The following is a 21,363-nucleotide window of genomic DNA, read 5'->3' as shown; positions in this document are numbered from 1 at the left end:
ATCTGTTGACAAGTCCCCTGTTCCTGAAAGAGTTATTTTATTAATGAGTACTACTTGAAAATATCAATACGGTTTGTTGCTGAAACTCTGTGGCAAAGAGAAACTATCCTTTTTAAAAATTAAATACAATAAAATAGTCAATGTAATGGGAAGATAAACGTTAGAAATACAACTTCTGTTTTAAAACTACAGATTGAAGTATTTTCATGTTTGCTTTGTAAGTATTCTGTCTATGAATAGACGTTATATATAAGATAAAAAAAATATAGAATTGAGGCTGATGTTTTAAACTCCAAAAGCTTGATCATAAATATAATCATTTTTATAGATATGTTTATTTTATAGGGATCATATACGACAGTATCGTCTTTCTTTGGTAGTTATATTTGGCTTTACTGTATTTTCTGCTTGATGTTCTTGATACTGTATGTATTTAATCTTTGTCCAAACATGGCCATTAACAAAACCTTGAATAAAGTCCTGATAAAAGTTAATTATCCTGTAATTTGGCACAGGAGGGACTACAAGCACTGAAAAATAAAAAATGATAATACTGCTCAGAACTGAATTCTGAACATGACAGAACACAATATATTTTCCTATCCTGCGGCAGGGTACAGTATGTGTTTTTATATTTTTATTACAGATTTTTAAACCTATTTTTCCTCTAAGTCAAGTGGTGTTATAATTATACCACTTCCTTGAGTGTGACAGTAAAATGAAATAATATACAGTAAGATGTGGAAAGTTTTTCTGATAAGTTTGGAATTTAAACTCTTATCTGTTTTTTCCAAGACATTCCTTGGTCTCTTGGCTGTATATAACTCTGGCGGGGTTGGGCTTTTATTGCATTGAAACTTGACTATTAACTGTATATGACCCAGCTGTTTTTATGCAGCAGTCTTGATGTAGAAATGAAAATTGGTATTTGATCTGTGTTTAAGAAATGTAGAGTCTGAGGCCTAAAACCTACCTCTCAATGTTCTTCCACAGCGGTATTGCTAATTCCTTTTCTGCCTGTTACTGATTTAAGGACATTGAAATGGACATTATTGAATGTTATAGAGGGGTTTGCCAGTTTAATCTCTGGATTTTCCAGAGTCACAATGAAGCCAGTTTCAGGGGATATTTGCTTGTTTCTCAACCTCTCTAGTTGTTTCCTCTTTTTGTTACCTCTGTTAACATATATTTTTAATATAGAAATCAACATTCACTTTACAGTCAGAGGATAATAGCTCCAAAGCACAAGCAGGAAAAAAGCCCCTGTAAATTGTAAACAACCTAAAAGTAGCTAAGCAATGCATATGTAATAAAAGACACTGAGTTTATTTTCTCTTCTCTTTCTGCTTTCAGACAAAGTCTTTAAAATAGGTTGGAGTGGGGAGCGGTGTCAGTTTGCAAGCTGCAAAGGAACAAGTAGAGGTTAAATCCACACTGGAAAATAGAAAACGCAATTTTTCAGATGTGAAACCCTGTTTAGGTTTGTGGGACAATGAAGGAGAGAATGAAATTTGAGACAGAGGGATGGTTAAAGAGGACAAAGGAATGAGAATCCGCGAATGGGCACACCAGGAGAGAAATGGGATCCAGAGAGATGGGAAAACTGTGATAAAAATTCCAGGGAAAGTATAGAAAACTGATATCTGATATAAACTGATATCAGTCAATGGAAAGATTTAGAAGAAACAGGTAAAATAGATTAAAACGGAAAGAGTAATCCCCTCCCCTGCATACAGGCCGATCCTGTGCTGTGCTACACTGGAACACAAGCTTGTCACCGATTCATCCATTATAGATTCCATGATTAAGCATTTTATTTTGTTTCCCCTTAGAATATTCCCAAAAGAAACAAACCTTTTGTCACATTATATTTTGTCATGCATCTTGAATAGTTTGAATCATTGTTACACGTTACATTAAGGGAACCTTAAACATTTGCATTGTCGTGGACAGATAACTGAATGAAGGTAATTACTGAAGACCATGTTGTTCTGTCATTTTCCTTTTCATCTTTAACATGCTGCTTGTCAGTTGGACAATTTATCTTTGTTTTATTTCACTTTGTTCTACCAGTCTGCCAAGTCTGTTTGACCCCTTCAGTCTACTGATCTGTATATTAGGGGGTTGTTAATGAAAGGCTTTGATAATTTTGCATGATATGAACTCGTGCACACCATTGTCTTTGTTTTTCAGGCAGCAGTGACTTATGGGCAGTTGGATATGAAGGAGAAGTGCCTCATTTTCATAGAAAACCACACTTTGGTAGGTTCTGGACTGATTTGCTGAGAAGTTTATACATTGAGCAATGTCCTGCATACATGTTATGAAATAACCGGGCAACTTTTTTGAATCCGACTTAATTACGCTGCCAGAGTGCAAGAGTATGAGTTACATTCTGCTTTATAGGTTTCCTTTATTCCGAGTAATAAATAAGTAGTTGTATACAACAAAGGAATAATGAAGTTAGGTGCGAAAAAGATAATAACCATATTTATCACATGTGCATACTAGTATCTAATCCCCTTTAAAACTTGTTTTTTGTAAATTCTTCATCTCTGTAATGAAGGAAAAAACTGTCTGATTCTGTCCCTAACTTTACTATTGCTCTTAATGTTGTCTGTAGGAAGTAAGTTAGCTTATAGAGTCACAACGTAAGTTTCCAGCTTACTTTTAACAATGTTGATTTTCCCCCTAACTACATCTTTTTCTGGACATTCTTTTTATATTTATTACAAGAAAATGAGTTTTAATTAAGATTCATTACTAAATACTTATTTTAAGGATGCTGTATATATTCACAACCATTTTAAGTCTACATCATATGTTACTTTTCTAGTTGAGTAGACAATGTTAAGAAAAGCACAGTCTTGGAACTGGCATTTGCTTTCCTGTGAATTAATCAAATTATTTAATACTGTGGTGGCCAAGCAATTAATCAGCATTTGTATCCCAAGGTTATTACGAGTCATCTCTTCTGAGTGATTTCCCTGGTTGAGATTCAAGTCACATTACAGACCTAAGAAATCAGCTGCCATCACATGTAAATTCACATATTAATACCTCCTGTTCACCATCTGATCAGTCCATATGCTCAAATATGTAGATAGCCAACCCTTTTCTTTGCCTGAACTTTCATTTTACTGATTGTACTTATGAGAGTGATAGATTCAATTCACACTAAAGTTCACCCTTCTTTTTCTGTTGAATGTGTCTGAATATATTAAAGGTTTTAATATGAAAACATTGATATGCCAACCCCCTGCCCTGAACCAATCAATAGTGACGTACCATCTGCCGTAGATGCAGAACTGTACAGCACTGAAACATTATTTACATAATTGCATCACATTGTGCGATTGTTTGGTAAAGGTGGTCAGTGTCTGTGACTCCACTATAAGAAAACCTCTTTAGAAAACAAAATTTGACCGACTTACCCATTCACTGATGCAAGACTTGTGATTCCAAAGCAGACAAAGGTGTGAATTCCTTGGACATTTGATTAAGTATTAAAGAAGAAGTGAGCTTGCAGCTTTTACTACATGAATCTTCAGTCTGAGAGCGTTTTTCGACTTCATACTCAGTGGATGTTGTCTGTTTGATCTAGATCGTGCATAGAAGTGAATTCCTCCAGGAGACACCTTCAATACAGAATCAGAACAAACGTTTTTGTGTTAAGTTATCGTTATGTACAATAACACCATCTTTTCACAGTATGTGCACAGTCTACATTCTGAATTATTTACTTTTCTCATTTACATGGGAAGGGAATGTAATTGTTCTTCTTACTGCCAAATATAAATGAGAAATGTGAAATTGTGGTCGTTAAAGATGTAAAATGGTTTTAAGAGAATAACTTTTGATATGCATCTCGCTTATATAATGAGCTACACATATAATGTCTCTTGCTTTTAATTAAACTCTTAATTTAGAATGCAAGGTAGCTTTTCACTAATTTAAAAAAGAAATGATGAAAGTGTGAAAGCATTCTTGGTGTAATCAGAAATGTGTGATAATTAGCAGTCGCCATCCTATCCATTTCGATGTGCAGCTTCCCACACCTTGAGGTTGATCATCTTGAGCTGAGGAACTCGTTACTATGGAAAACATCAAAAACCTGTCATCACATCCTCCTTTTTCGGCTGCATGAGTCATTTTACTTAATGCATATTTATTTTTCTTCCCTCCCTGTCCTTAAATCAACACACCCCCCAAGTGATTGTGGAAGCTCAGAATCAAGGCTGCCAGAGCTGTATTGCTCAGTGGGACTCCAAGCAGGAAGACTGCTGGTGTTAATAGCAAGGGCTGGATCCTGTGAATGAGTCATGTGGTTAAGACTGAAACAACTCCCTAATAGGAACCCTGAGTCCTGCTTCTTTTAATTAGATGCAGAATGCACCATGCTGGTTATGAAACAGCTTCCTGTAAGAATAATGGCTCATCTGCTCAGTTTAAATTCTGCAGGTTAAAAAGCAAAGTTTTTTGAGACTTTATGTTAAAGGGGAATTGTCAAAGTTAATACACTTTTAATTGTATAGCTTGCCTGTGTCTAAATATTTATAATTAAAACAGGTTGCCCCTCTTTACCTCTCCTGGCACAAGGACTGTTGTGAGTTTGCTGAACAATTGATTGACCATAACTTGGGGATATAAAAAGTACAATGATGAATTTGAATAAAATAAACCAATAGAAAATAACAAGTCATGGGACCTGCAGTGGCCTCTGACTTGTGTGTTTACTCTGTAGCAGCAAATGGTATTTCAGGCTTTGACAGCTGTTGTACCTGCTGTGTTTATGGGATAGAGTGAAATGTATTAGTAGCTATTAAACACTTCACACGTTAAGTCACACATTACAAGCTTGAGCTATTCCATTTCTTTGCGAGAAGGGATTTTTGAGTTGTCTCACCTCAGCACGACCTTCCTTTAAGAGCGCAAAGCTTGTGAAGACATGCAAAAAATAGCTCCCAGGCTCAGGCCAGCTCTGATTTTAAATTAATGAGATTAGCTTATTGATCCACTTTATGGTAGGGCGAAGTCAGTGACAACACTTTCTTGTTTCTTTTTAGCACATTTAGGATAAGGCTGAAAAAAGTGCAGTAATTTACGTTTAACTTATTTGAGATATAGAAAATTAGAAAATCAACCTGTTAAATGAAATAGGATGGACATTTAATTTTGAAACATTCTGTTCGCACAGTGATGTCTGATGAGTAAACTAAGTTTAGCTAGTTTTGCCTGTAAACGTTTTCTTTCACTTGTCTTTCATTAAACCTTAAAGTACATAACATTTTTATTCTGCTTAAGAACTTTGGTTGAATTTGTTGAGGAACTGATTTATTATTACAGACTGCGTGGATGGCAGTTTGCAATTTAAGAAACACAATTTTACATTTAATGTTTAATTACTTAGAGTACAGCCACTGAAATGAATTAAATAATAATCCTCACACTTATTGAATTATTTTCTGGACACTCCAATTAAAGCATTAAACAAGTAATGGGGACTCCCTTCACCACCAACCAATGTGCAGCCCCACCTGGATGATGCGACAGCAGCCATAGTGCACCAGTACACTCGGCACACACTACCATCAGTGTGGAGGAGAACAGAGTGATGAAACCAATTAATAGATGGTGATTATTAGGAGGCCATTCCACTGGAGTTTAACACCCATATTCTCTTCAAGAAACACCCTGGGATTTTTAATAACCATGAAGAGTCAGGACCTTTACGTCTCATCCTAAGGACAGTGCCCTTTTCTACACCATAGTGTTCCCATTACTGTAGTGCGGCAATAGGACCCACACAGACCGCAGAGGGAGTACTCCCTACTGGCCCCAATAATGCCTCTTCCATCAGCAACCTTAGCTTTCCCAGGAGGTCTCCCATCCAGATACTGGCCAGACTCACACCTGCTGAGCTTCAGTGGGCTGCCAAATGTAAGTTGTAGGGTGATATAGCTGCTGGCCATACAGTAAAGGATAAGAACAGTAAAAATACTTTAGAAAAGTGAGAACTGGAATAAAACTTGAGAACACTATAAAAAGGGGCACTTGTTTGCTCCTGTTTTTAAAACCAGTGTGCCTGTGTGTCTTAATAGTGGATACAATTTTACAGCATTGTATAACCAGAATAACAAAGCTACTTTCCACAGTTCTCTCTGAGTGTGCTTTAGAAACTGAAACATTCTGTTAACACATTTGGAACAACTGTATCTAATCTTGTGAAGTGTTTACCTAGCAACCATATAAGCAGTGTATGAAAAGGTTGTCTGATGCTGCAGTGATATCAGATGCAGATGCTGTTTGTGTCAGGCTAAGTAGTGTCAGAAAGTGAGGGATCTCCCTATGGGGTCGAAGTCATTGTCTGCTTACCTTCTGTTTTTGTTTTTTTCATATTTCTAAATAAAAATGAATACAGAGGTTAGAGCAAACTGTTTTCAACATGTACCCCAATGAGGAACAAGTTGCAAATATGTCATCTTAAAAATCCCTCTCTTTTTCATTTACCACAGCTTTAAACTACTACTTTTAAGATTATTTCAAATATAGTATCTCTGACTTTTGCTGTCATGTTTGTAGGAGATTGTAAAGACTCGAGGCTTCCATGAGCTCTCTGATCTGGCATTGGTGTCCATTCTGCAAAGTGACCTGCTGCTGATCGACGAGCTGGACCTTCTGTGTGCTGTGCGTGAGTGGGCACACGTCAATTCAGTACGTATCTCCTGCAAGTTCAAACAAACAACAGAAGCCTAGGCTAAATATGGGGGGAAAAAAAGAGGATTTTAAACAAAAGACTTTTTTCTTTACATCTGAAGGTGGCATAGAATTGCAGAGTGAAAACTCTTCTTGTGCTGAGAGATTTGACCCTGTTTCTATGGAGACGGTAACCTTGTGGCTGTGCTCGAGTCGAATGTCTTTAGTGGAACTGGATGAGTGCCACACCTTGAGCCCAAGCCCTTTAATGAGACCAGCGATGAGTGTCCTGCTCTTTGTTCAGCCTTATCGAAACTGTTACTCTTTTGAACTAAAGCATGTAGTTTGTATAAAAGTGCTAATTGCATCCATCGGAAGTGACCTGCATGCGTGCACCTTTTTGAAGCACTGATTGTGATAAGTGCTTGATGTTTATTCTTGTGCAACATAGTCATTCTTGATCTCTGAATGTACTGTAAGAAATGAGATACCATTAACTGTAACCTGTTTGAATGACTAATCCCAAGATCCATAAATCAACATTTCTGGAAGATAAGCTCTCTATTTTAAAACGGTATCTAAGGGTGCTCTTTCCTTTGAAATCCAAGGAAGAAAATGGAGGTAGTTTAAGACCGTGAAAAGTATAACTAAATTTGGCCTTTGTGTTATGAATGGTTCAAAGGTGGTTCTGGAGCTGCCCATTCCTGATGTAGCCAAAGATGCTGTGACACATTTGCGACTGTCCCTGCTGTCCCCTGAGGAACTCACCAGCCTGGAAAAAGAAAATCACAAAGACGGTCTTATTCCTGTATGTATGCACACAGCCGATACAAGCTCAAGACCTGAAGTTTATGCGAGTCTTAGTTTGTCACTTACCACCACATCTCAAGCAACAAACTGTCTCCTGCAGATCTTGCTCACAGTTGCAGTGAGTGGGTGCAAAAACCTTTTGAGGTTACACACTTCAGTTGAACTTTTCTGCCCCATACACTGTTTTCGTCCTTGTCTCTGAAAATTAAACATTTACCTCTTCGTATATGTTAACTATATGGGGACTGTTTTAAATCCTGTAATCTTCTTGGAATGTTAAATCCAAGCCAAATTAGCATACTTTATTATGTTCTGATCTACTTGTAGATGTCTAGACCTTATATGAAGTTAAAAAATTCAGTTTATGTTATAAACTGTTGCTGTTCTTTCTAAATTTGGTTTTCCCCAGAGTGAAAGAGAGATTTGTTCTAAAATTGTCTGTTTGTAATAAGTTAAAAGGCTTCAGCCCTATGTCTACACTTTTTTGTTGACTTAATCAGAACATGTTCTAAACGGCTTTAGGCTTCAATTGAATTCTTATCCTTAATGGTCATTTAATTTTTTTTAAATCATGAGAAGTACAGCCCACTGCAAATTACAATACACCACTAATTATTCTTTTCCCTTCTTTGAACTGATGAATTTTGAGCTACAGTGGAATGAAGTAGTTACACTGTAAGAGAGGTTAAGTAATGTTATGTTATGTATTCCATGGATCAAGAAGGAATACTGGAGAAGAGTTGTGAGTCCTGGTGCTTTTCTTATTTCTGTCAGGCAATTGAGATTTTAGATGCTAAAGCCAGCTACTAATGACAACCATTACCTTTACATTTTAAGGGATTAGTTTAATACCCTTTACAAAGTGTTGGAAGGCCGCCTGCCCAAAGGGAGGTAGGATTAATGTGATGTGCTGAATACCAATGCTAGAAATCACAGCAGTGTCCTGGTGTAATTGGAATGCAGGTGCTGTGACAGACATTAGTGATGTCATGTGCTAGTCAGATATCCTGCGTATGAAGGCTCCTAAACTCTAGCTGTGACAGTGGGACCTTATTCATTAACATTAAGCTGCTCCTCTCTTCTCTGCTGAGATTGTTAGGATATAACAGTCTAAAATGTTAGCACATTGGCTGTTTCAATTTTCTTATGAATTCTGAATGAATAGGTTGCTGGTATTTTTTCAAAGTTTTGAGTTTATTGCCAGGTAAATTATTAATTTTATGTTGGTGTTAGGCGGCCTTTTTGCTTGCTTTTTTGATGTATCAGGTATTAGCTGGAGAATCTAACACTAGTCCACTTCAGTACTGTTTAACTGATATGTACAATCTACTTAACCTAATACAGCAGATGTTGCAGATATGGCTACTGTTTTTAGTTGTTTCTAAAAAAATCTTTAGATTTTTCAACCATTTTTTTTCTTTGTGGTATTGCTCTGGTAACGTGAAGAGTTAAAACACGCAGAACTAATTTTTTGTGGTTAGCATTTTTGCTAGCAGTCAAAATTAATAGCATTGTTACCACAGTGTTTTAAATTTATTTGTGGTAATTTGTTTCTTGAGTCTTGCTGGTGCAACAATATGCTTGCATGTGCAGTACCTCTCGTATATGTAGAAAGAGACTTGTTGTAAGTGAACAGACAACCATTGCATTTCTGAAAAAGCATTATAATCACCTATAAAAACCAGACCGATAAGTGGAAGAGTAGGTTTGCAGACAACCATAAAACACAGTCATCATAAATATGAATTCTGTTTGGCTTTTGAGACATTTGCAGAAGCACTGCTGCCAGCAGTTAATAACGTTGTTGTGAAGGTTAAGAGAAGCCAGAATACCATCATTCACATCCTTTGACACCGTCAGTCAAGAGAACAGGCACTTGGTTCTGCAAAAAGATGTGTGGAAGCCTTAACAGATCATTTGGAAATTAAGGCAGAACAAGAAAGCACCAACTGGAACCATTAGGGCAACCCTGGGTACAAAGAATCAAAATAAACATTGATGCTAATGCAACGTCAGTCTTCAACAGTGTGTGAGGCCATGCACTCCTATAGTAATGTCACCTAGCAGTCCAGGTTAAGGGGGTGTTTCTTTAACCAACAAGGAAATGTTCTTTTGTTGGGTATCTGCTAGCCTTTTCTGATGGTCATTTAAAGAGGGAAGTGCAGTTGGTGAAGACAGTAGTTCAGTTTACAGTACCCATCTAAAACAAAAATAAAATAGAGATATTGTAAAATATCGACTATACCATATACATATATACAGTGTTGCGTATTCAGCAAGGAATGTGTTAGAGATTGTGAAGGATTCCATTTACGACAGCGTTTACAAAATGTCTTTTGACTGCCTAGACTGAAATGAGAAAGTGACTATAAAAAAAGACATTGAAGAAGTGTGCATCTGTTAGGGTTGGGAGTTTGCGCTTGCCGTCAACACGGCTCAAAAGAAGATGAATACATCGCCTCTTGCCGGAGCTGAAGGAGCGACAACCAGGGCTCCGTTGTGCGGGAGCAAGAAAATCAATTTAACAGGTTAGACAACGCCATTTTTTTTGTTCGGTCTGGCAGGTGGAGCAGATTGCGGCGGCCTGGAAGTTCCACGCGCTGAAGAAAGGCAGCCGGGGGGCCCGGCCCCATCTGCCGTGGAGACGCAAGGGCACCCGACCGCGGGACCACCACCGTTACTTAAACCTGCAGCGCAAGTGAAAGGGTCACCCCGTCCCTTTCGCAGCACAGAAAGGAGATGACAGGTCCTATTCACACAGAAGGGAACTGCTGCTAGACAGTCTAGGCTGGGATATGCAAAACAGGGCCGCCCCTCAGCCTGGGCCCCAGCAACGGTTTTCCACTTGAATGGATCACATTAGTCTAATACATGCGCAGGGTACGTGCACCTGTCTCGAGACGCATTAAGGTATTGATGTGTGCAAAAGAGGAAGGTTAACAGGAGCTTAACCTTTTTTATTCCTTGTTCTGGCCAAATATGCCGTGTTCTCCAGGCGTATTGGGACAACACATTACGACTTGTTATTTTACAGCTAAGCAATTTGTATCTGTCATCATGAGATTATTTACAATAAAATATTTTTGATACTACCATGAATACATCTGATCAAATTGGGGGAAAACAAAAACATACTTTGTGATCCTCCTATTGATTTTAAGTGACCAGTATTGGGTAATAATGAAGTATTGGGACACATTCATTTTGATGCTTTCCGTGAAAGTCAGTATCGGTCACATTTCCTTTTGAGTCAATGACGGCATGAGGTCTCCAACCTTCTGAGCTCATCAAAGTCTTCGTGTGAACATTTGACATGCTTTGCTGCAGCCACATTGAGTTATTGCCTGTTCTTGGGTTGTTCCGACTTCAGTCTTCTATTGAGCACGTTAAAAGTGTGTTCAATTGGATTTACACCTGGAGATCGACTTGGCCAGTCTAGGTTTTTCTACTTTTTGTGCTTTTGTTGAACTGCTTGTTTGCATTGGCCTTAAAGGGGAATTGCAATGATCATTTTTATATTTCAGGGATAGAAAAAATTGACATTGGCGAGTGCATTTCAAACGACAATGAAAGTAAAATGTACACAGTAATATGTAAAACCTCCAATTTACATCAGAAAAAGAGAAAGTTTCCAGCTATGTATAGCACCATATTGCCATCATTGTCTGTGATTCAGAACGAGGCAACAAAACAGCCATGCGAATACATCCCTTTTAATCCAATCGAAAAATTGCTTTTGACTTTGAGACCGTTTCGCATCTATATACTACTTGTTAACTCTGCATGAAGTTCACATTGGAACATTTCTGTGGTCAAATGTGTGCTGCACAAATCGTACTTATTCGCTGGCATTACATTAGTCATTACAATGACTAGTGAGCAGGAAGGGCCCGTGGCAAAATTGGCGGTTTGCGATAACATGGCAACCATACAGTATTTTCACAGAGTTCACAAATTTGTGCTTAATTGGGAATTCGTAAAATTTTAGGATACTGTCAGTTAATTTATTTTGCTGTTCCCCTTTAAGCTTTGGGTCATTGTCATGCTTCATGGTGAAGCACTGCCAAGTAAGTATGGAAGCCTTTTTCCTATATAAGAATTAATCACTTATCAGAGAAACACTATTAAGGTTCACAGTCTTCAGCCATCATCATTATTCATTAGCCTTATGCAGGCAGAACTTGGACAGAGCCCAGCTGTGTAATGATTTTCCCTGCCATCTGTATTTTTTTAAAGAAATTACTGGAATCCTTAGCATTCGAGCTGATGTGAAGCATGCCGAGGGCAAAGGTATGGATTCTCTGAGCAGTCAATTGAAACTGACATATTATATTTTATTAGTAAATGTACCTGAATGTCTTTTAATTTTTAAGAAATATTTTTCATCCTAGAGAACTTTAGACAAAGTTAAAATAATCCTTTTGCATTTCATAAAAAGACCGTCTAAATGAGTAAATATGTGACTATAATTATTGCTGGCATGAATATTTATGTTATTTCACATATTGGGCAATCATAAAAACTAGGCAGCAGATCACATATTCTTGGATGTCATTTTCGGTATAGCAGCTTTAAATAAGGCAAATAAGAAATACATTCTGTCACTTTCTTTAAGCATTCACCTGTTCTACCACTGTGTTATATTGCAATGGAAATATTATTTGACTCAGGACCACAGAAATCCCAAGGAAGACAGTTTTGAAATGTAACCAATTCAGAACATAAATGGAAGTGTAGTCAGACTTATATTTTTTTTAAAATCTGTACATCTGTAAAAAAAAAAAACTTAAGCTTTTGAAATCAGAGAAGTGATATTGATACAAAACATGCATAAGATGATTTTTCAGGGTCTTGACCCCACCCTTTTTCACCGTTTTCCTTTGGGTAGGATGGAGACCAAAATTCTGCCTGTAAGGTTGTCCAGTATCAAATATAAGTTAAGTTCATATTTAATTTATATTTATGTGGTGTGTCTCCAAGGTTGTCATGTTTTGTAAAATCTGAAGGGTTCCTGATTGTGTATTTTCTTTACCATCTATAGTATTATTAATGCAGACCTTTTGCTCATTACTGAGGCTCTGCAGTTCTATTTATTCAATGTTATGACAGTTGACAACTGCCAGAAATTATTGATGGCAAGCATCACTTCTAATATTTTGGACAATATGTTAGTAGTCTTGTCAACTAAGTTTCCTGTAGCTTTTTTAGTAGATGATCTGTTCTCGTTTGTTATATTTATTGTTGACTTTTAAAGGCCAAACGTCAGAAGCTGACCTTTAAATGTTTTAAAGTATAAAAAGTACTTAAAATAAATACTTGTTTGAAATATTCAAAAACAATTTAGAAGTCGAAGTAGTACTTGTAACGAAACTAAAATGTATCCTTTGACATTTATGTTTTTTAGTCGATTTGTCAATTAAGTTTTATCTAGCCTTGAATGGGTTAGGCTTAGAATGCCTAGAGCAATCGATCAGAATGAAAGGGTTGGTTTTAAAATGCTTAATCAGAACCAGTCATTAAAAGGGAATGTCAGGCAGGAGGCAATAATGGGTTGAACAAATAAAAACTTCCCCATTGAATGCATTTTAAACAAATGACCACATTATATGGTATGTAACTTCCAATTAGACTATTTTTTATACAAAGAGGAAAGTTTGTAAAAATCCTGTTTGTATTTCATTAGGTTTTTACAAACAAAGGAACTTCAGGGCAGAATGCAATTTTATTTTTTACAGATGTATTTTTGTCTTCCAGAAAATCTTCTCTCTCCCTCGTAAATGAGTGCATGACAGACTGGAAAAAATGTGGGGATTTCCCTGTGATAACTTAAATTCCTTTATCCTTTTAAACTGCCACAACAGAGAGCCTCCATTAATGAATAACCCAGACGCAGGCAGCTGTGCAGTCATACCAGGACTTTGTGAGCTGCTTTCTAAATATTTCATATCTAAAAAGAACAAAGCTGGAAATGCAGTGTTTTCAGCGCGTTTCAGTAGCTTTACCAAAGACAGTTCTTCCAGCCTTTTGTGATATGTTGGTTTCTGAATCATTCACAATCCAAAAAATGTATTAATTTAGCATACTATTGTATAGCTCGGATATATGTAGGAATAATATGCTGAAACAAAACGGTTTATATGTTTTCCTGTTTGTTGCCATGAAGACCTCTGACAAGACATTGCAATTGATGTCAATAAATATTGCTGTTTTTTATGATTCTTGTCTTGTTTAGCATATTTGTCATGAGTCTGATTTTTATTAACTGTTCTCACAATAGCTTGTCATGCTTTTATATTACAGCTAAATGGATACAATCAGAAAACAAAGGGCAGAGTTTGCCCCAAGCTGCCCCAAGCCCCATTGTAGAAATGCATGTAGAGACGCATTTATTAAGATCTGCATTGCCCAAATAAGAAACGTGTTTCATGGCAGCATTTTAACATAATCGGGGGATCTCCCTGTGTTACAATCATGTGCCTGTTTTAAGAGGTTATCCACGGACATGCAGAATATGTTTAATGCATTCTGGGGGGATTTCCCAGTTTAGTTATTAACTGTGACACAATGAAACTGTTTCATTTCCAAATGGGCATATAATTTGATCAAACAATTTCTTTGCCCTTCAAAGTTCTGCCATTGCTCTCAGTCCTCATAATGCAGATTGTGTCATAAGCATGAATATCGGGTTAAAGTTCTACTATACCACATGCTGTATATATCACAGGCCTCGGTGGACATGACACAGTTTTGTAATCTTGAAATCCTAGACTCTAGCATCTCCTGTTTGTGCATACCTTGCTTTTTGTGACCAAAATTTAATGAAATTAAGACTTTCAGGTATTGCTGTGGCAGGAATCATTGAAACCTAAACTCTGTGTCTGTGACTCGAGGCTGAAAAAAAAATTGAAACCTCACTGTTTTGCCTTTCCATATCTGAACTCAACGTTTTTGGAAACGTTAGGTATTTCTGAACTGCATTAAAGTCTTGGATTAATCAGTAAATATTAAATTATGTGGAAATATTAAAAAAAACAATGTTTGGGTATTAAGAAGTTTAATATTCAGTATTTAGAAACATTAAATCCAGGAAAGTTATGCTTGAAATCTACAATACATCAGTAAAATCTCAGTTGGAATATTGTGTTCAGTTTGGGTTACCACACACAAAAAAATATTGTCTGAGATATTAATGTTGAGAAGATTTGATCTTAGTATGTAAGATCCTAAGGGTGTAAATATGGTAGATCCAGATTATTTTTTTTAATTCAGTAGCAAAGGAGAACATGGGATCACAACAGGAAGGAAACTAAAGAAGAATGAAAAGGACAGGGAATTATTTTCAAAAAGAGCTGACTCAGAAAAGGTCCCCATGCTGTGGGCGCTTTTAAGAAGCAGTTGCCCAAAATCTTAGTTTCAGTTATGTACTAAACTAAGAAATGATCAAGTCCGAATGGCCTACTTTTGTTTACGTTCTTTCTTCTGTTCTTATTCAGCCATCCTTTCAGATTGAATCTCCTCAGTTAAAGCAAAAATTATTCCACTTTCTTTTCCCATTCAAGATGCATTTCTTATTACTTAAATCTTCTTAGATTGTCCAAGGTAACCGTGGTGCCTACTTTGGTAATATTTTGATAGAATACATTTAGGCATCAGTCATGCCTGATACCTGAACTCTACAGAGGCTATTCTGCTGCATAAAGTAAGAAATTAAACTTCCTCATTCCTATATGGTGACCCAATGATTTCTGCTGCAATTGTCTTAATAAGTGCAGCTGAACCATGTTGAATGTTTAAGGCCGAATATTATTACTGCATTTCTGCAGTTCTGTATTGGTACTGGTATATCTACTTGCGGTAGATAGGTAATGGCAGTTCTCACTTTCAGCAGGAACGTACACATTTTCAGTGAAGTAGAACTTATAAAACATTATTTTCGTAAGAGCTGAGTGGTTATTAAACCAGAAAGTATAAAATGATCTATAGAACTGACAAGCAGCACGGCAAATGAACCAAGACTGACTGTATGTCATTGACAGGGATCACACAAGGTTTGATAATTTCCCATTGTTTGGTTTTTCCCCTGAACATCTCGCTTTGACCAATACGATAACTATTTTTTTTTTTGAGGGACTGCCTTAAACAACTGTGGAGGTGTTTACAAGCAACGTAGGAAAACTTATGATCACCACCTTCTCACTCTGTTTTGTAAACTATTTTAACTCATCCTCTGCAGGCTTGTGTTATTTTTCCATGTTTGTCAATGGGACAGGAATTATTAAACATTCAGGTGTTTATCCTTCCATATACGTACAAGTGCATACAGTAGGTCCAAAGAAGGAAAGAAAATAAAACTGAAAAAGTGCAAATGGTCTATCCTTTTTGTTCTCATTGAATGGATACTAGAGCAGCTTTTCCCTCATAGCTGTGTATTCCCTGCTGTCTGCAGTGACAGGGGATTAACCAGGCTCTTTACTGGAAAGTGCAGCTGGTTGTATTCTCCACATTGGACGGACCTGAATGGATCTGCCAGGAAAAGTATCTCGGCTGCCAGGTTCAATGCTGGAACCATTCCTCTTAACGCTTTTAATCACTGCAGTCGCGCTGCCAAAGAAGAGCTGCTGGGAAGCTTATTTACTGCCGACATCTTTACTATAAAGGAAGCAAGCAAGCTGTAAAAGTGGATTAGCAGATATTTATAGGGAGGAACTATTTCTTTGCAAATTGCTCAAGTGCCACGCGTCGCAAAATAAATTAGAGATGACCACAGTCACTGCTTCTTCCCAGTTATCTTACAGTTGGGTTTTTAAGTATTTCAATTCAAGCCATGTAGTTGGTTCAGTGACAGACCCTTGAGTATCTTTACTTCTTTGTATCGGTTTAAGAAACTGTAATGACAAGTTTGCTTTTTATTTAACAAAAGATGTCAGTATTTCAGTGTTTCAGACATGGCGCTTGTACGTAGTCCCGCACAATGTGAAGAGGGAAATTTTGTAGTCTTATCAGATTGTGGAGTGCATCCTCCCTGTTTCAGAGATGCTGTATTACAAGTCACCATTCAAACTGTGAACGTTAGTAATTTTAGTTTGTTCCAAGTCAGCTCAGTTGTTGCTAAGTGTATGTTCTCTATTCAAATGTAAGGTTTTGTTTTTAATATTTAATATTAATTTTGCTTTATTAAAAATGTAAACCAAAAATTGCTTTGGAAAAAATGTAATATTCATATCTTGGAATGTTCTGTAATTATGATAGTCCTTTTTAATAAGCATCGGGTGTAAACTCCTGTAGGCATCAGTCGTGTACTTGGCATTCTGAATGTCATTTACCATTGAGTTTTATTTTGGTGGATAGAGCCTCACCCTAAAACCATTTTTTAAGGAGACTGTTGTTCTTACATCTTGAACTTCATGGTGAACAAAATTGAACATGACATGTGATCATGACTAAATACATTTAACTTTTTTTCTTCACACACAGTTTGTTTTCTCTTGATCAGAGCAGTTTTGTTTATATAGCACCAAGCATTCGATATATATCTGTTTTGGAGACCATGACCTAACAACCCCCTTGTAAATGATGGGACCTAGGTGGTCCACTTCAGAGAAGGTATCTCCTAGAGATGACATGATTAATGATACCAGCAGCTGAAGATCAGAGAATCTTTTCTGCCTCTCAGCAGTATCTCTTGTCTTGTTCCACACACACAGGGATGTATGAAACAAGTCCAGACTTCACCCTTTTCTTAGGGATGTTTTAATGAAGTTAGAGGAAACTGGCAGTCGCCCAGACCTACCAGCTGGAGATGTTTGACCCTTGACCTCAAAGCAGCTGTCACGAAAGGGCATGTCCAGAAAAGCCCATCTGTCAGCTGGCCTTGGTTTCAGTGGGGCCTACTCCTTAACACTTCATTAACTGGCAGGAGGGGGCTGTTAGTTTCTCACTTTCAGTCACCCTCATTGAGCAGCAGGCATTCTGGCCCAGAGCAGCATGCAACTTTGAATGCTGTGTTGTCTGCCTATTCCTGTCACCTTAGCCACAGTGTTGGCTTTTCATATGGTGTCATGATATCATACGGTAAACAATCTTTTCTAAGAAGGATTATTATAGCCTTCTTCCATTGTTGTGGCACACAGATAGTATTAAGAAAGTAGATGCCTTGCTGTGAATATCTTATCAAAATTGGCCTTGTTTGTTTGTGTTTATGTGCCATTTTACAAAATGCACAAGCTTACGGGCTGTTGTGTTAAGCTTTTTTTAACTATGTTTCCGATGTTAGCAATTTTTGGCCAAGAATATACCGATTTAGTGGTCTGGATTGGTCTGGAAGTTCGGCCTCCTGGGGTTCCTTTGTCTAATGGAAGTAGATAAAGTGGTGATAAGGTGAAAAAAAACTGCCTGTTTTTTTTCACTGAGTTGAAATGTCAAGTGTATATCCTGGGGGAAACACAGAACATGCTAGAAAAACTGATTCTTGCTTTATTTTTAACTGTTAACTTTCGCATTTTATGACATTCATTGTAAATTGCATTGGCTGTCTTAGATTCCTATATTGACATCTCAGGAATTTCAGTTTAGGAACAACGCTAAACCCAAAGACAAATTTTATTTACTGATTATGTTTTTCCTGAAAAGACATACAAAATTCAAACTTATCTAATCGTTCTACACATCTTGCTGCCATCTTACAGTTTTATGTCTTTACAGTGGCTATCAAAAGGATTCACCCCCTTGGACATTTTGTTATATTTTATTGTGTTACAATATCGAATATCGTAATGTATTTAACTGGGAGATTGATCGATTGACAGGAAACAGAAAACCATATAAAATCATACTGAAAACAAAATCCTACAGATCCTCCTACATTTTTTTGAAATATAAAATAGTTAATACGTGATTGCATAAGTATTCATCCCTTTTACTAGGACAGACCTTAATAGGCTCTGGTGCAACCAAATGTCTTTTTTGCGTTAATCAATAGCACACAAAAAAATCCCAGATATATACATTTTGATTCTACACTGTACCCAGCATATTGTATATAACATTAAATATGAACAAATCCAAAGGGGTGAATAATTTTGATAGTCACTGTGTTTATAAATTTCATGTAGTGGCTTAACTTTAGAAGCCTTGATAGTCAAACACTGATTTCAATGTTTCTGTTATTTTGAGCTTCATCAGAAACTAGAAATCCCAAGGCTCAGATAACATTCATTAGTCTTCCAGTTTGATATTTTAGTAGAGCACTAGGATGGGAAACAGGAAGTTCTAATCCCCTGGAATTGCAGTACAAGTCATTTATAACTAGGGCCAGGGATAATATTATGTGATGGGTGCCAGTACATTGACTCTGTGAGTTGTTCTGTTTATAACAGATTCTATGCATTCGTAGGTGTGTTTCGATGAGTAATTGTAAGACAATTTTGGAATTCTGGGGGTCACTCTTTATCTTTTGTTTGATTTCAAAATCAAAGAGAGCAGTTCAAGTCTGTTTAGATTGAATGTCCATGTTGTACATTTCATTTACATGAATTCAGAAATGGTGTCCATGCTTACATTGTACACTTTATAATACAGTACTTTACAACTAATCGTTTCAGACATAACAAATGGTAGCTAATGAATAAAAGTCAATATTTGAAAAAAAGATGATTATTTACAAAATCTGAATAATGGCATCCCTAAGACACCCTAGTACTTTGATGTACCTTTTTACTGGTTATTCTAAGTCTTTTAAGAAATGCAGAATGAAGCCGTGTTGTTTATATTTCAGCAGCTACTTTCTGTACACCTTCAAATCACATTACAAACCTCAAGTTCCTTTTGTTAGGAAGATGCTTGAAGGTGAAAGTGTATCATATTGAAATAATGGTCCTTTTAATTTCTCCACATGTGCTTCCCAAAAGAGGAAATTAGAGTAGTGCCTAAAAATACCTCAAGGTTATTTTGTAAGTTAAAGTCGTAAGAATATTTGCCTGAGGTTTGATGAAGAAGGAGACTCTTTGGTCTGAGCAGGGTACTGAGAGAGATAAAGATCCAGGAGTTGTTGAGAATCATTTAGATCCCACAGTCTGTGTTTCTCAAATTAAAAAACAAATTTTAAGTTAAATTGAAAGGATTAGATCTCATGTGTTGTAATCAAAAATGTTCAAGAGAGCTTCTATTCCAGGACTAATACTAATCAGCTAGCATGGTCCACAGTAAATACTTGAAGCTGGATCTTTTGTTCTGTCTCTTTAAAAGTATTTCCGTAAAGATATTCATTCTAATACTTACACATCTAAGGATTTTTTTCTACATACAGTATCAATAGTGTGGGCAGGAAATGTGAACAGCCCATGGAAAGGTTATTGGAAAGGAATAATGAAAAATAGCACTAACCGGCAGGAGGCTTATATGTACAGTATCCAGCTTACCTTTTCACCTTCCACAGCACTGACAATCCAACAACAAGAACTCTGTTTCGGGAAGTTTTAAAATGATTGGTGGGGGTCTGCACTGTTTTTCACCGGCCTAGTAAACAAGAAAACCCATCGGTACACATATGTGTGCTTCAAATGCGTCGTACATGAAGGACCAAGCTGAAAACAGGAAACGGTTTATTGTGGTTTCAAAGACTGATAAAAGTTTTTTAAAAAATAAGGCTGAACATGTGGGAGCAGAAAGAAGAGAGATCAAGGGTGGGGAGACGCCAGCCCAGATGCTTCAGTGTCTTGTAGCTCGTGGGCGTTTTGCATCACAGCCGTGCGCGTTTGTGATTGTTATGGTGAGAGACTACGTTTGCTGTGGCGAATGGGAGGAATCCCCAGCACTCCTCCCCCAGCTTTTATCTGCTAGACGATTGAGCTGTGGGGGCAACCATGCCATGACGAGGCTGGTATAGAATTGAAGGGGAGGGGCGGTATGACTGCTTGCGTCCCCACAACCTAGAGTTACCCCACCACGCTTTCAGGCAGTCTGCGTGTGCTTCCAGAGCACGTCAGAGGGAGGAAAAAATAAACATACTGTACTTTGTCCAGCTACACAGTCTGGCTGGCTGGCATTTCGTACCTTTACAGAAATGAAACCATCTTTGTGTTTTACTGTTCCAGAAAGATGGGCTAGCACAGTGAGCCCTTTGTTCAGTTAGGCTACAGTAATACCTCAATTTTAGTGTTTTCAAAATGTGTGCCAGAAACTACAGCGGTGGCTTTGTATGTAAAAAAGGGCATGGAATAAAAAAAAACCCTCTATTATCTTCGTTAGCAGCTGCAGTAACTCACTTTTTATAAATAGAAACAGCAATTCATCTCTGATCTGAACACGGTTGAGGGGGGCAAACACTAAGCTTAAATCAGATATGTCAATGATTGTAGACTTTCTGAAATTCTGTAACCCAAATGCAATATCTGTACATGACTAATGTGGATAAACCTGTAGTGGCATCTATTTTCAGAGCTGGTCAGATGTCGTTTGAAAATCTGGGATTAGCATAGATGATGAAAAAACATGGCTATAGTAACACAGCCAAGAAGGACTATAAACAGAAATATCAAGTAAGGGCAAGGCACTGCCGTGTTTAAAAACAAAGGCAACCTTCCTTTGTTTTCTGTCTAAACATTCATAAACCTGAATGACTTTCTTCTTCTATCTAAAATAGAGTTTCTTCTGTTTTGAACTTGAAATAGCCCAGAAACAGCGGAGAATGAGAAAGTCATGACAGGTGGATTAAAGCAGCTGGCTACCTGTAGTACCGGATTTCTGTTTTTAGTAAGTTAAGTATGCAAATATGAGGCAGTGTTTTAGGTATTTGTTTTGTGTAATGTGCTCTGTTATGAAGCGGCAATATTATTTGCCTGGTGATGATATCATATATTG

The 21,363-nt window shown here is 37.2% G+C and overlaps 1 protein-coding gene across 2 annotated transcripts in view; it reads left to right on the top strand.

The window, feature by feature from the left end:
• The window catches only part of LOC102689476 (BTB/POZ domain-containing protein 19), a 45,547-nt gene extending 31,825 nt beyond the window's left edge, over positions 1-13,722 (top strand). For both annotated transcript variants that reach the window (XM_015355326.2, XM_006634726.3), the window contains 4 exons: positions 2,194-2,262; positions 6,583-6,714; positions 7,379-7,504; positions 10,071-13,722. In XM_015355326.2, the coding sequence (XP_015210812.2) occupies positions 2,194-2,262; positions 6,583-6,714; positions 7,379-7,504; positions 10,071-10,208 (465 nt within the window). In that variant the 3' untranslated portion in view covers positions 10,209-13,722. The remainder of the gene's footprint in view (positions 1-2,193; positions 2,263-6,582; positions 6,715-7,378; positions 7,505-10,070) is intronic.
• The last annotated feature ends 7,641 nt before the right edge of the window (positions 13,723-21,363 follow it).

Source organism: Lepisosteus oculatus, chromosome 9 (assembly GCF_040954835.1).
Source record: "Lepisosteus oculatus isolate fLepOcu1 chromosome 9, fLepOcu1.hap2, whole genome shotgun sequence".
NCBI classification, from domain to species: Eukaryota; Metazoa; Chordata; class Actinopteri; order Semionotiformes; family Lepisosteidae; genus Lepisosteus; species Lepisosteus oculatus.
The sequence above is the reverse complement of the archived record's forward strand: the minus strand, read 5'-3'. Positions and strand labels throughout refer to the sequence as shown.